The sequence below is a fragment of the Galleria mellonella genome, unplaced genomic scaffold (genome assembly GCF_026898425.1).
Source record: "Galleria mellonella isolate WM207_F2 unplaced genomic scaffold, CSIRO_AGI_GalMel_v1 utg424, whole genome shotgun sequence".
Taxonomy (NCBI): domain Eukaryota; kingdom Metazoa; phylum Arthropoda; class Insecta; order Lepidoptera; family Pyralidae; genus Galleria; species Galleria mellonella.
Genome location: NW_026442097.1, coordinates 1173393 through 1187535, shown reverse-complemented (window position 1 = coordinate 1187535; position 14143 = coordinate 1173393). Strand labels below are relative to the sequence as shown.

At 37.1% G+C, this 14143-nt stretch overlaps 1 protein-coding gene across 2 annotated transcripts in view; it reads right to left on the bottom strand.

Annotated features, from left to right (window-relative positions):
- LOC113515794 (3-hydroxy-3-methylglutaryl-coenzyme A reductase) overlaps nt 1-14143 on the bottom strand; it is a 33643-nt gene extending 19500 nt beyond the window's left edge. The window contains exon 1 of one of the 2 annotated variants that reach the window (XM_026900083.3): nt 13984-14143. Coding sequence is in view for 1 of the 2 variants with exons in the window: in XM_026900091.3 (XP_026755892.3) it covers nt 5241-5353 (113 nt within the window). In the remaining variant the exon portion in view is untranslated. Of the gene's footprint in view, nt 1-5240; nt 5529-13983 lie in introns of those variants that run through there. The other variant, XM_026900091.3, reaches the window with a different exon arrangement.

Here is a 14143-nt window from a genome sequence, read left to right as displayed (position 1 = left end):
AACATTCCCGCACTTTGTTTATGATAATTTTTGTTTTTTTAAAAAAAAATTATACAACTTAAAAATATTTTTACGTTAACTAAGCAAATAATGACAAACAAAAAGTATTCGTACATTCATTCTTTTTTAAATGAAATTCTGTATAAATCATTTATTCAATCGAATTTTTCATATGCCTACAATGCCAAGGTCATTTTTAATACGTAGGTATAGATATTAGACGTTTTAGTTGCACTCGTGACAAGTATAGATGTGTTTAGTTACAAAAATGGGTCGTAAAGCAAAAGAAACGAGTGAAGAGGAGAGAAAAATAATTATTAATTTGCATAATCAATGCAAATCATTAAGTGAAATTGCAAAATTTGTCAATAGACCACGTTCAACCGTACAGACTGTAATTGATCGGTTTTCTATTACTAAAACACTAAAAAACAAACCCAGAGGTGGGGCGTCTATCAAAAATCACGCCTCGATTGGATCGGAAAATTTTAAATTGTGTAAAAAAAAATCCAAAAATTAGTGCCGCTCGAGTGTTACAAGAAATTAATAATATCAATGATTGCCATATTTCTGTCAGTACCGTTCGGAACGTATTACGTAGTAACGATTATCATGGAAGAACTGCGCGTAAAAAGTATTGGGTAAATGATATTAATAGAAAAAAAAGATTAGAATTCGCAAAAAAATATATTAATGAAAAAAATCATTTTTGGCAAACTGTTATTTACTCAGATGAATCGAAATATAATATTTTCAAATCGGATGGACATCATATGGTATGGAGAAAACCTAATATGGAATATAAGAAAGAAAATTTATGTCCAACGGTAAAACACGGTGGTGGGTCAGTATTTGTATGGGGTTGCATGAGTGCTTTTGGGGTGGGAAAACTTGCATTTATTGATGGAATTAGGGATCACAAAGCGTATATTAATATTTTAAAAGAGAATCTTCTCTCTAGTGCAGCTCAAATGGGTTTTAACAATAATTGGATATTTTTACAAGATAATGACCCTAAACATAAAGCATGGAATATTAAAGCATGGATCCTGTTTAACGCTCCAAAATACCTAGATATTCCTCCTCAATAACCTGATATTAATATTATAGAGCATGTGTGGGATTATCTCGATAATAAAATTCGAAATCGACCAATTTCGAGTAAAGAAACACTAAAAATTGCGCTTCGCGAAGAATGGGCATTGATACCGTCTTCTTATATTTTCAAACTAGTTGATTCGATGCCGCAGAGACTCCAAGCTATCGTCAATGCTAACGGTGGTCCAACAAAGTATTAATATTTTTTTAATATTCATTTACTTACAAATTTTATAAGTGTACGAATACTTTTTGTTTGTCATTATTTGCTTAGTTAACGTAAAAATATTTTTATGTTGTATAATTTTTTTTATTAAAAAACAAAAATTATCATAAACTAAGTGCGGGAATGTTAAACTATTTAATAGTATTGATTTAAATTAGATAAATAAAAGAAAGTCTATCAAATTCGTATTTTTTTTATTACAACCCTAGGTGTACGAATACTTTCTACACTCACTGTATAAAATTCTCGTGTCACGGTCTTTGTTACCAAACTCCTCCGAAACGGCTTTACCGATTTTTATGAAATTTTGTGTACATATCGGGCAGGTCTGAGAATCGGCCAACATCTATTTTTCATACCCGTCAATGATAAGGGTGACCTACCCCTAAATATTTTTTTTATATTTTTTTTGACAAAATTTATAATTGTGTTTTAAATATGATTTAGCATTGAAAAATACATACAACTTCAAATTTTAACCCTTTTACGATCAACCCCTGTTTTTTAATCGCGATTCTTATATAGCAATAGGGTTGCAAGATGGCAATCCAATATAATAATTGTAGTAGGATAAATTTTCATGTATAGTTCTAGAAATAACGTATATGATAAAACAACGTTTGCCGAGTCAGCTAATATATATATATATATATATATATATATATATATATATATATATATAAAGTAATTAAATATAGATACGTCAAGATACACTGTGTAAGTATATAGAACACTGATAAAAACAACGAGTCAGCTAATTTGACAGTTAGCTGACAAAAAGTTGACACGTTTTTTGACACTCGATGCTCTATCTATATAATCTAAAATTACAATATATGTAATGGTCGAATATCGACCACGGGGCGACCAGTAGTAAAAAGAAAAATCGACGACGTAATAGCGTAATATAGCAAACAAATAAAACAGACGAATTGAGAATCTCTGATTGGAAGTCGTTTAAAAAAACAACATAACTCGTGAACGGTTTCATGTTTTCGTGTTAGGTACATAACACCATTTGCGTCAATGGTAACTTGTTAATACAAGTCTTACGTACGATTATTGAATTTTAATTTTTCGTAAAAAAAAAAATGTTTCAGGTGCAAAATCTGAATCCAGTCAATATACACTTTTTTTGGATGAAAATGGTATGGTAACCCCGCCTGCGCTAACGAGATACGCTGGCGGAGCACCAGTGAAGGGTGATAGATGAGAATGAAAACAGGCCAGTTAGCCCATCGTGATGAATTCGTCAGGAATTAACCATGATGGTTTCCAGGGGGAACAGCGTGGAGGTCGACCTGGTTGGGTATATTGCTAGCAATGGGATTCTTAGTCTCCATTATTAATAATCCCTTTCCGCCCCAATGTATAATAATGGAATGGTAACCCCGCCTGCGCTAACGGGATACGCTGGCGGGGCACCAGTGAGGGATGATAGGTGAGAATGAAAGAGCAGGCTAGTTTCGACCTGACGGGGCATATTGCTACCAATGGGACTGGTAGTCCGCATTGCTATTATTAGCAAGCCCTGTCCAGATTGACTTCCACGCGATTCCCCTGGAAACCATTGTAATTAATACTTGTTGCTGTCCTGGGGGGGAAGGGATTGATTAGTAATGCAGACTACCAGTCTCATTGCTAGCAATATATCCACCCTGTCAGGTCGACCTCCACATGGTCCCCATGGAAACCATCGTGCCGAATTCCAGGTGTATTCATCACAATGGGCCAACTGACCTGCCTTTTTATTCTTACCTATCAATCATAATACGTCAGCATAGTGACAAGTAATGCTCTCTTAGACGACGCTTAAACATGCCTATACTTGCCGATTCCCTTATTTCGGATGGCAGACTATTCCATAGTCGAATGGATATAACTGTAAAGGAATTCCCAAAAGCCTGAGTATGATGTGGTGGAGTTCTTAGAAGTAATCGTGTCTGAGGGCGAAGTGGTTTATCTCTTGAATATAAATATTCATAACTAGGTATATGAATTTTATAGTAAAGTCAATAAAATTTGGAAATCTCACATGCTTGACATGTGTGTTCGCATGTCATTGTCGCAACCAGCTGCAATAGGGGGGAAAGGGATTGTTAGTAATGGAGACTGAGAATCCCATTGCTAGCAATATACCCAACCAGGTCGACCTCCTCGCGGTTCCCCTGGAAACTATCATGGTTAATTCCTGATGAATTCATCATGACGGGCTAACTGGCCTGTTTTCATTCTCATCTATCACCCTTCACTGGTGCTCCGCCAGCGTATCCCGTTAGCGCAGGCGGGGTTACCATACCATTTTCACCCATAAAAAAAAACCAGCTGCAATAAGAGTAACGTTATCCGATACTGTTTGTTGAAAAACTATATAGTATTTGTTAAATCATAAATTATTTAATTTCAGAAAACAAGGTTGTATAACGACAGATATAATGAATTCGAATAAGGTTCGAATGCTGTGTTTGCATGGCTGTATTTCGGTTTTAAGGGTGGGATATGGCGTGAATTTACAGGATACAGAGAAATAACACCTTAGTTCTCAGTAATGGCAATGCATGGGGGGGGGGGGTATCAAGGGCGAAACAGTATACTCTGTTATGTCCATAGTACTGCTCATGTCTATAGGCGACGGTTACCACTTTCCATCTGGTGGACCGTCAGCTTGTTTGCCATTCTAAGTTGTATAAAATTAAAAAAAAAAAAAAACTTAAATTACGCATTGCAAGCCGTTTTGTATTATAAAAAGAATTATGAAAATCAGTTCTAAATTGGCGGCGTAATCGTGTAACACAGCGATATAATATTTTTTTTACAACACAGGGAGCAAACGAGCATGCGGCTCACTTGATGGTAAGTGACTACCACCACCCATGATCACCCACAACACCAGCGGCATTGCAGGTGTTCTGGCGGCCTTTTAAAAAGGAATATGCTCTTTTCTTGAAGGTTATGTTGTCGTATCGGTTCGGAAATACTGCTGCTGGAAGTTGATTCCAAAGAGTGGTTGTGCGTGGAAGAAAGTGCCTTGAAAAACGCACTTTATTTAAGATCGTGTTTCGTAAAAAGAAAAACAGTTAAATTGTGGTAAAACCAGTTATTTTGATTTAAAAACTAAACTACTGAATCCATTTCCGATAAAATTGCCACGGGACCAATCTGTAAATATATCCTTTTAGATAAAAAAATAATTTTCCAAACCGATCCACAATCGACGGAGTTAAGAGATAAGAAATTTATACTTATAATAAATCTGTAGAGAGGTCAATTCTGTACATGAAATATATTTCCAAAATAACTATCAGCGGGTGATTAGTGATCGATACTGATGCCAAAAATGCTGTATGTTCGTTATAGAAACAAAAACTACTCGACGGATTTTAATGAAACTTGGTACAATTATTCTTCATACTCCTGGGCAGCTTATAGTATACTTTTCATCACGCTACGATCAATAAGAGCAGAGCAGTGAAGGGAAATGTTGGGAAAACTGGAGAAGTTACTCCATTTTTAAGCATCCGTCGCGTGTGCAGCCTTAATGGCCACTTTTTAAAATGTAAAAATGTCCACCCGTGCGAAGCCGGGACGGGCCGCTAGGATCGAATAAAAATATAATCGAATTGAGATTTATTTAAGTCAATTGTAAACATATATATGCATACTATTATTCATAATTTGTACGTTGGTTTGCATAGACGAAGTACCGAGTTCTATTACCGATTTGGCCCATTTACGTACACAGTAACGTTTTTTTCTTATTATGTCAAGCCTGGGTGTTCTGGGTTACACCTCCAGATGTTGCCGCCCGGTTCCTCATAAAACGGCATATCCTAGGTTGAAAAACAGGCCATTGGGGTGATCGTGTGGCACTTGTTTATTGTTATGGCAATCAAGAAAAAAACCGCGGTATGCATACCTCACTTTTTCCAAGTTGGCAACGACAAAATCCGTATCACTATCCCCCGACTTATCCGCCGGGTCGTTGTAACCATTCATAAGAACCGACTCTTTGGCGGATACCATTCTCATTTCGCGACACAACCACCGCCTCTCCCGTTCGCGGGACAACTGATTTATGCTAATGCCTCTGATCTAACACACAATTGTTTCTTTTCTGGGTTCCGCGGACGAACATTCGATGGCACCTTATGCGGAAACTTCTTCTGCGCCACCACCTTTTTAGTGAGAACGAAATGTATGCCAACAAAACCTAATACAACGATTTGAGTTAAAAGATCCGGCTCGAAGGACCAGAGAAGTGATGATCTTTCGATCCGGATCATAAAAAAAATATGAACAAATCGTGAAAAGAACATCAAATAACCGTCCAATTAAAAATTTCACTTTGAAATCGGTGAAAATTCAAACAAGAACACGACATCTACGGAACTATATTATTCTTTAATCCAAAACGCACTTGGCTGACTTTTTAATTTTTACACGTTTTCATTGGGAAAATCACACGTATAAGTCTTGACGTGTTTCGTGGGGTTTTTTTTAGGTATTTTGATGAACTGTCGTTGACCTAATCCCGCAGAGTTGGTAGGTCGAGCAAAGTACGGCGTGGATGTGTGTGCTTGTATGGTATCGGTTCAGATCATGCATTGTTTGCATGATCACGTTTTCAATTCATTTCTGGTGAACGTAACACTCGACACATTACATTGAGCATATTTCTAATACAATTTAATTATTTTGAAGTCGGTTAAAATATTGGCATTATAGCTTCTCGGTGACAGATGAAACAGTAACGTTTGAATCCAAACAAACAAGTAAAATCAACATGAGCGCAATACGCTAAGCAAACATACACAATTATGTATGTATGTGACGCAAAATGAAAATGTATTGTGCTTTGGGCTCACACAAAAAGATCTATATCTGACCTGGGGGTAACAGGAAAAGAGTTGGCGTTGTAAGAATTAATTACGTGCAGTGATGTCTCGACTCGGCCTCATCGATATTCGAATATTTTACTAAACGATAAAAAAAAAATCGAATCGCAACTCGAATCTGAGGACTCGAAATTGTAGAAAACTACGTTTATATATTTTGTTTTGTGCTTTTTTATTTTTATTCTTTTATCTCTTTTATTGTGTATTATGTGTATGTTTGTATTGTAATTTGTGTGCTGTAAGTAATGTAAATACATTATCTATCTATCTATCTATCTACGTTATTAGCAAATAAAATGGATCCCATCGAAAACATAAAATGTAAAAGAATGCCAAGTCTCGCATCGCAGTTATTGCACTATAAACAGTTGTCATTATAATTGTTACAGAAATAAAGATGTAACGTAAGAGGCAAACAAGCTGACGGCCCACCTGATGAAAAGTGGTAACCGTCGCCTATAGACATGAGCAGTACCATGGACATAACAGAGTATACTGTTTCGCCCATGATACCCTCCATGCGTTGCCATTCCTGAGGATTCAGGTGTTATTCCTCTGTACCCAGTAAATTCACGCCATATCCCACCGTTCAAACCGAAACACAGCCATGCAAATACAACTGCTTCACGGTTGAAACACGAATAAGACAGAGGTACCCAAGCAATCGACTTTTGTACAAAGTCTCCCTCTGGTCCACTGATACGATCTACCAAAGACACTAACTAGAATATGAATATAATATATTATATGAATTTACCAAGTATCACTTTATATTTCCTCTATTCAATAATACACCGCCTACTTATTTCTCTGTTCGCCCAATGGTCGACTGGTAGAGAACACCGTCCGGAGTTAAGTCCGCTATATGTACAAAGAATTTTACTGTGCATTAAAGTTTAAATAAATAAATCATTGACCTTAGAATTGATGAGAATGATGATCGATGAGAATGTGATCGTATATCCTCTTGGCAGGCTGATTATCAACCGCAATAATGGTTTAGGACGGTAGGTTTGAGGGACGCTGCTGCCCATCTCTCGCCCTTTTAGCCTCTTACGTTAGGGGGCAACTTCTGGCGAAACCCCCTAAGAGGGAGGCTTATGTTCAGCAGTGGACATTTAAAGGCTAATATGACGATATATATATATATATATATATATATATATAACAACTTGTTAGCAAGGGAGGGCTTATCTCTAAAAGAGATCTCTTCCAGCCAACCCAGTGTAGTTAGAGAGAAAATAATTAATTGGCGGGTAATCTAGTGCAGGTAAGTTAGTTAACTGTTAGTTAATTCAGGTCGACCTCCACGTGATTCCCCCTGGAAACCATCGTGCTGAATTCCAGATGTATTCATCACGATGGGCTAACTGACTTGCTTTCATCCTCACCTATCATCCCTCACTGGTGCCCCGTCAACGTATACCGTTAGCGCAGACGGGGTTACCATTCCATTATCGCCTATTAAAAAAAACGTGTTAATTTTAAACTTTTGTAATGTTTACACATATTTTAAATACACTATCGGGACTTAAAGCGATGAAAAAATTAGCAGGTAAACTGTACTTACGTACCTGCTTCGTCGGTAATAAAGAAGCAGGTATATCTATTCGGTACCGTCATTTACCACTCCCGTTGGTTTCAGAGAAAATCAACGTTTAGACGTTGTTTTTTATGGGTGAAAATGGTAAGGTAGCCCCGTCTGCGCTAACGGGATACGCTGGCGGAGCACCAGTGAAGGGTGATAGATGACAATGAAAACAGGCCAGTTAGCCCATCATGATGAATTCATCAGGAATCAACCATGGTAGTTTCCAGGGGGAACCGCGAGGAGGTCGACCTGGCTGGGTATATTGCTAGCAATGGGATTCTCAGTCTCCATTACTAACAATCCCTTTCCCCCCACGTTTAGACGTTATGTATAAATGCCTAAACACTTAGCTGAGTGGTGACCATTTTGGTCGCATAATATCTATTTAGCTTACTACACAAGCTCATTTCGTGTTTCCTTTTTCTTTAAATTTATTTTTTTGTTTTTGATTTGACTATGTTTTTGTTTGTAATTGTTATTATTATTATTATGCGTTAAATAAATATTTTTCTTTCTTTCTTTTTCTATAGGTACTATTTATCAGAGGGAGACTTTGTACAAAAGTCGTTTGCTTGGATGCTTCTGTTCCATTCGTGTTTCTACCGTGAAGCAGTTGTGTTTGCATGGCTGTGTTTCGGTTTGAAGGGTGGGATATGGCGTGAATTTACAGGGTACAGAGGGCAACGCATAGGGTGTATCATGGGCGAAACAGTATACTCTGTTACGTCCATGGTACTGCTCACGTCTATAGGCAGCGGTTACCACTTTCCATCAGGTGGGCCATCAGCTTGTTTGCCATTCTAAGTTGTTTAAAAAAGTTAATGTCCTTTGGAGAAGAAAAAAAAAACATAGCTGTCAAATTTATTTTTTAACCATTTGCCCTTTAATTTTGAACATGAATTGTATTACCTTGATTTATTTCACCAATAAAAAAATCATGCAAAGAAGGATTAATATTTGAGTAAGGTTGGGGGGGGGGGGAAGGGATTGTTGGCAATGGAGTTTGACAGCCCCATTGCCAGCAATATGCCCTTTTAGGTCGATCTCCACGTGGTTCCCCCTGGAAACCATCGTGAACAATTCTTGTTGAATTCGTCACGATGGACTGACTGACCTGCTTCATCCACACCTATCATCCTTCACTGGTGCCCCGCCGGTGTATTCCGATAGCGCGGGTGGGGTTACCATTCCATTATCACACATTAAAAAAAAATTGAGTAGGCATTCGATTATTCGAGTTAATACTCGAATAAGCTTGACTCGGCACATCACTAGTGTAGAAACCGTGACGCGTTATGAATGTACGAATATAGATATATCTATATATCATTGGGGTAGGCAGAAACAAAGGATTGCCAAATATTACTACTAGGGGGGAAAGGGATTGTTAGTAAAGGGGTCTAATGAATCTATTGCTAGCAATACACCTTATCAGGTCGACCTCCACGTGGTTCCCCCTGGAAACCATCGTGATTAATGCTTGTTGAATTCGTCACGATGTGCCAACTGACCTGCTTCATAATCACCTATCATCTCTCACTGGTGCCCCATCAGTGTATACCAATAGCGCGGGCGGGGTTACCATTCCATTATCACCCATTAAAACAAAATATTACTACTAAATAGGTACTACTCGAGTGACGATGGCGCCCTCTAGTGTCAAGTGTTTTAGGCCGCAATAGTTGGCCTTTGACGTGGCTTACCGGATGACGGTTTTACGTGCTCTCCGAAATACGGAGCGAGTGCCAATTGTCCTACTTGAGAGGAAAAGGATTGTTTCTTTTAGTGGATGATAATGGTATGGTAACCCCGCCTGCGCTAACGGTATACACTGGCGGGGCACCAGTGAGGGATGACAGGTGAAGATGACAAGGCAGGTGAGTTACCCCATCGTGGTGTCACAGTATACACTGTGACGTCTATGATACATCGGAGACATCTCTATTACTGTTTATATCTTCACCACAATTACCAATTAAGATACAAAGAGATTGTTAGTAATAGAATTGTACAGCGCCATTGCTAGCAATATGCCCTCTCAGGTCGACCTCCACGCGGTTCCCCCTGGAAGCCATCATGTTTAATTCTTGTCGAATTCATCATGGTGGGCCAACTAACCTGCATTCATTCTCACCTATCATCTTCCACTGGTGCCTCGTCGGTGTATACCGATAGCGCGGGCGGGGTTACAATTCCATTATCATCCATTAAAAAAATATGGTAGAGAGGGGGAAAGGGATTATTAGTAATGGAGACTAAAAATGCCATTGCTAGCAATATACCCAACCAGGTCGACCTCCACGAGGTTTCCCCTGGAAACTATCATGGTTAATTCCTGATGAATTCATCATGATAGTCTAACTGGCCTGTTTTCATTCTCATCTATCACCCTTCACTGGTGCTCCGCCAGCGTATCCCGTTAGCGCAGGCAGGGTTACCATACCATTTTCATCCATCAAAAAAAAAATATGGTAGAGAAACATAGCACACTTATTCCATTTCACCCGTGGTAAATTTACGTCATAATTTGCAAACGCAGCTATTTCAATAGTGTTTTATAATTAACACTGCAGCCGATTCCGATTCTGGTTTTTTTACAACTGACTTTAAAAATTGCAATTTCATATCGCAACGAAATCTTTCTTTTAAGGACCAATTTAAATTTTTATTTATTTATTTACTAGCGGCCCGTCCCGGCGTCGCACGGGTGCACATTTTCTGCATTTCCCTTCACTGCTCTGTTCCTATTGAGCGTAGCGTGATGAAAAGTATACTATAACCTGCCCAGGAGCATGAAGAATAATTGTACCAAGTTTCGTTAAAATCCGTCGAGTAGTTTTTGTTTCTATAATGAACATACAAAAATTTTACTGATTGCATTTTTGGCATCAGTATCGGTCACTAATCACCCGCTGATAGTTATTTTGGAAATATATTTCATTTACAGAATTGACCTCTCTACAGATTTATTATAAGTATAGATTGAAACTTCAATGCACAGTGAAATTCTTTGTACATATAGCGGACTTAACACCGGACGGTGTTCTCTACCAGTCGACCATTGGGCGAACAGAGAAACAAGTAGGCGGTGCATTATTGTATAGAGGAAATATAAAAAGTGATACTTGATATGTTATAAACATATAATTACACTAATATAAACATATAGATAATAGATTAAATAAATAAATAAATACATAAATATTAATATAACAAACAATTAACTGTATTAGAAGAGCAAATTAAACAATCTCAAACAGAGGGAGACTTTGTACAAAAGTCGATTGCTTGGGTACCTCTGTCCCATTCGTGTTTCTACCGTGAAGCAGTTGTGTTTGCATGGCTGTGTTTCGGTTTAAAGGGTGGGATATGGCGTGAATTTACTGGGTACGGAGGAATAACACCTGAGTCCTCAGGAATGGCAACGCATGGGGGGGTATCATGGGCGAAACAGTCGTAAAAATAAAGATCGATTACCATTAAAAAAAAAAAGAAAAGAAAAATAAAAGACCTACTCATAAATCATAATAAAAAAATTTACTGTATGTAACATAGACACAGAAAGGTAATCACTGCAGGCAACATTCGAAATCAAGGTTATTCATTCAAAGAAAAAAAAAATCAAGGTAAAACATCTATATGTGTATGTAGCTAATATTTTACTTATATTATCTAAATTAACAATATATATATTCTTTATTGCACTTAAACAATACATACAGCGATTAGTTTAACAACTTGTTAGCAAGGGAGGACTTATCTCTGAAAGAGATCTCTTCCAGCCAACCCAGTGTGGTTAGAGAGAAAATGATTTAATTTGGGTAATCCAGTGCAGGAATGGTACCGGTGAAAATAATGTAAATACAACAAACACAAATTGTGAATAAATAAATAAATAAATAAGTAAATAGATATACATATGTGTAAGTGCATAGAATTATCATGTACTATTGTTTAAAAGGTGAGATTTCAGTGTTCTCTTGAAGGAAGTAATGGAAGGACTATACCCAATGTCAGCAGCAGCATTATAATGAGTACAGAATCTTTTAAAATATTTAGAATGGCAAAGCTGATGGCCCACCTGATGGAAAGCCATCTATACACATGATCAGTACCCTGTAGATAATCATATTGGTTGTTAACTGTCCATTTCTAAACATAGGCCTCTCCATAATGGGGGGAGTAGCCAGTAGTTGGTCGACTTGGCTGGCGAGTTGGCAACCATGATGGTTAGGCTTTGGTGATGTTTTGAGAGGATCGCTGCTGCCCATTCCTTAACCATTAAGTGTCCTTAGCCACCACTTAAGACATTCACAGGAAAGGAAGGGGTAGCCCATTCTATGCTGGGATTTTATATTTTTTTTTATACAACTTAGAATGGCAAACAAGCTGACGGACCACCTGATGAAAAGTGGTAACCGTCGCCTATACACATGAGCAGTACCGTGGACATAACAGAGTATACTGTTCCACCCATGATACCCCCCATGCGTTGCCATTCCTGAGTACTCAGGTGTTATTCCTCCATACCCAGTAAATCCACTGCCATATCCCACCCTTCAAACCGAAACACAGCCATGCAAACACAACTGCTTTACGGTTGAAACACGAATGGCTACATGGCTATGGGTTGATAGTAACAGATAAAAATCCCATGTCACACTATTTGTTCATGCTAATCTCCTAAACAGCTTAACCACTTTTTAATTTACTCCACTCTGTTCATATTGAGAATGGTGGGATGGAGTGACTTTTCTTTTTTTATAGGTGATAATGAAATAGTAACCCCACCCGCACTATCGGTATACACCAGAGGGGCACCAGTGAAGAATGATAGATGAGGATGAAACAAGTCTGTTAGCCCATCGTGACAAATTCAATAAGAATTGTTCACGCTGGTTTCCAGGCGGAACCACGTGGAGGTTGACCTGACAGGGCACATTGCTAGCAATGGGGCTGTCAAACTCCATTGCTAACAATCCCTTCTCCCCGGGATGGAGGGACTCAATGCTTATTACATATGTCATTAATGTTTTAAGTAGAAAGATTGAAATATTTTTTTTTAATATTGGCTAACATAAAATTTTCGGGTCAGCCAAATATACTTGTGCTAGAAGTCATGTGTTATTTGCCATACCTAAGGCTAAAACAAATTTGCTCCATCATGCACCTTTCGTTAGAGCACTTGCTTTATTAAACAATATTTCGAAAAGAGGTATGAATCTCTTTATATGTTCTCTGACGGAATGCACAAGAGCTGGAATGTTTACATAACAAATGTTATTGTAAAATCTAACCATTGCTATTTGTGGTACCAAGTTGAATTGGGATGTGTCCTGTAAGGACATGGAAACAAGGAAACAAAATAAATAAGATAGAAAAATAAATATTTTTTTATAAAATATGTATTGTTCACTTCCAATAGACAGATGGGACAGTTTTTATTCTGATAACTGTATGGGACAACACATTGTTTGTGACATCAGCTAATGCAGTGAAATTATTGTATGTTTAGAATGCTACACTATATATGTATATTTTAATTTATTTGATCTGTTCATTACATATACATTAATTTATCTATTGTTATTTCATTAAATATTTTATTAAGTAAACCTCATTTAAGCAATAATTAAAAAGTAAATAAAGAAAATAGTTATTTATCTATGAAATGAAATTTGTAATCAATACAAAAATGTGTGTTTTAGGTACACAATACATAGCTGGCAGGCAAATAAACAAATCAGTTATTTAGAAAGCACACAATATATGAAGGTCACAGCTGTAAATCAGAGAGTAGGTCAGTTGATGTTAACTAATTAGGTAAATGGAATGGATGAATAGATAATGTAATTTTTAAAATAAGATAATGGCATAGATAAGTAAAAAAAAAAACAAATTTTTTTATCAATTTAAAAAAATATAAATGTGAAATTTGAAATGTAGATAGTAAATTATCACAGTCCTTTATAAATTTGCAACATTAGAATACCGTAACACCTATTCGAATATTACAAAGTAAATTTATTGTTTGGTTCTGAATCTAATTATTCATTTAAAACATGTACAATAACAATTCCGTAAAAGTAGCCCGCAAGTTATACGTTGAATGTTTTAATACGTGAAATCAGACAATTTCACTTTTTTATATTATCTATTACTAGTTAACTCACCAGTAGGTTATATTTTTCTTTAATCCAAAATAATTTTCTTCGTGATATTCTTGGCGTGGACTATGTTATGTTGTGATATAACAGTTTTCTTCGGTAAAACTCGAATGTGTTATATGAATTTTAGCGAATTTCGCATGACACAATTCCACTCATCTTCAGG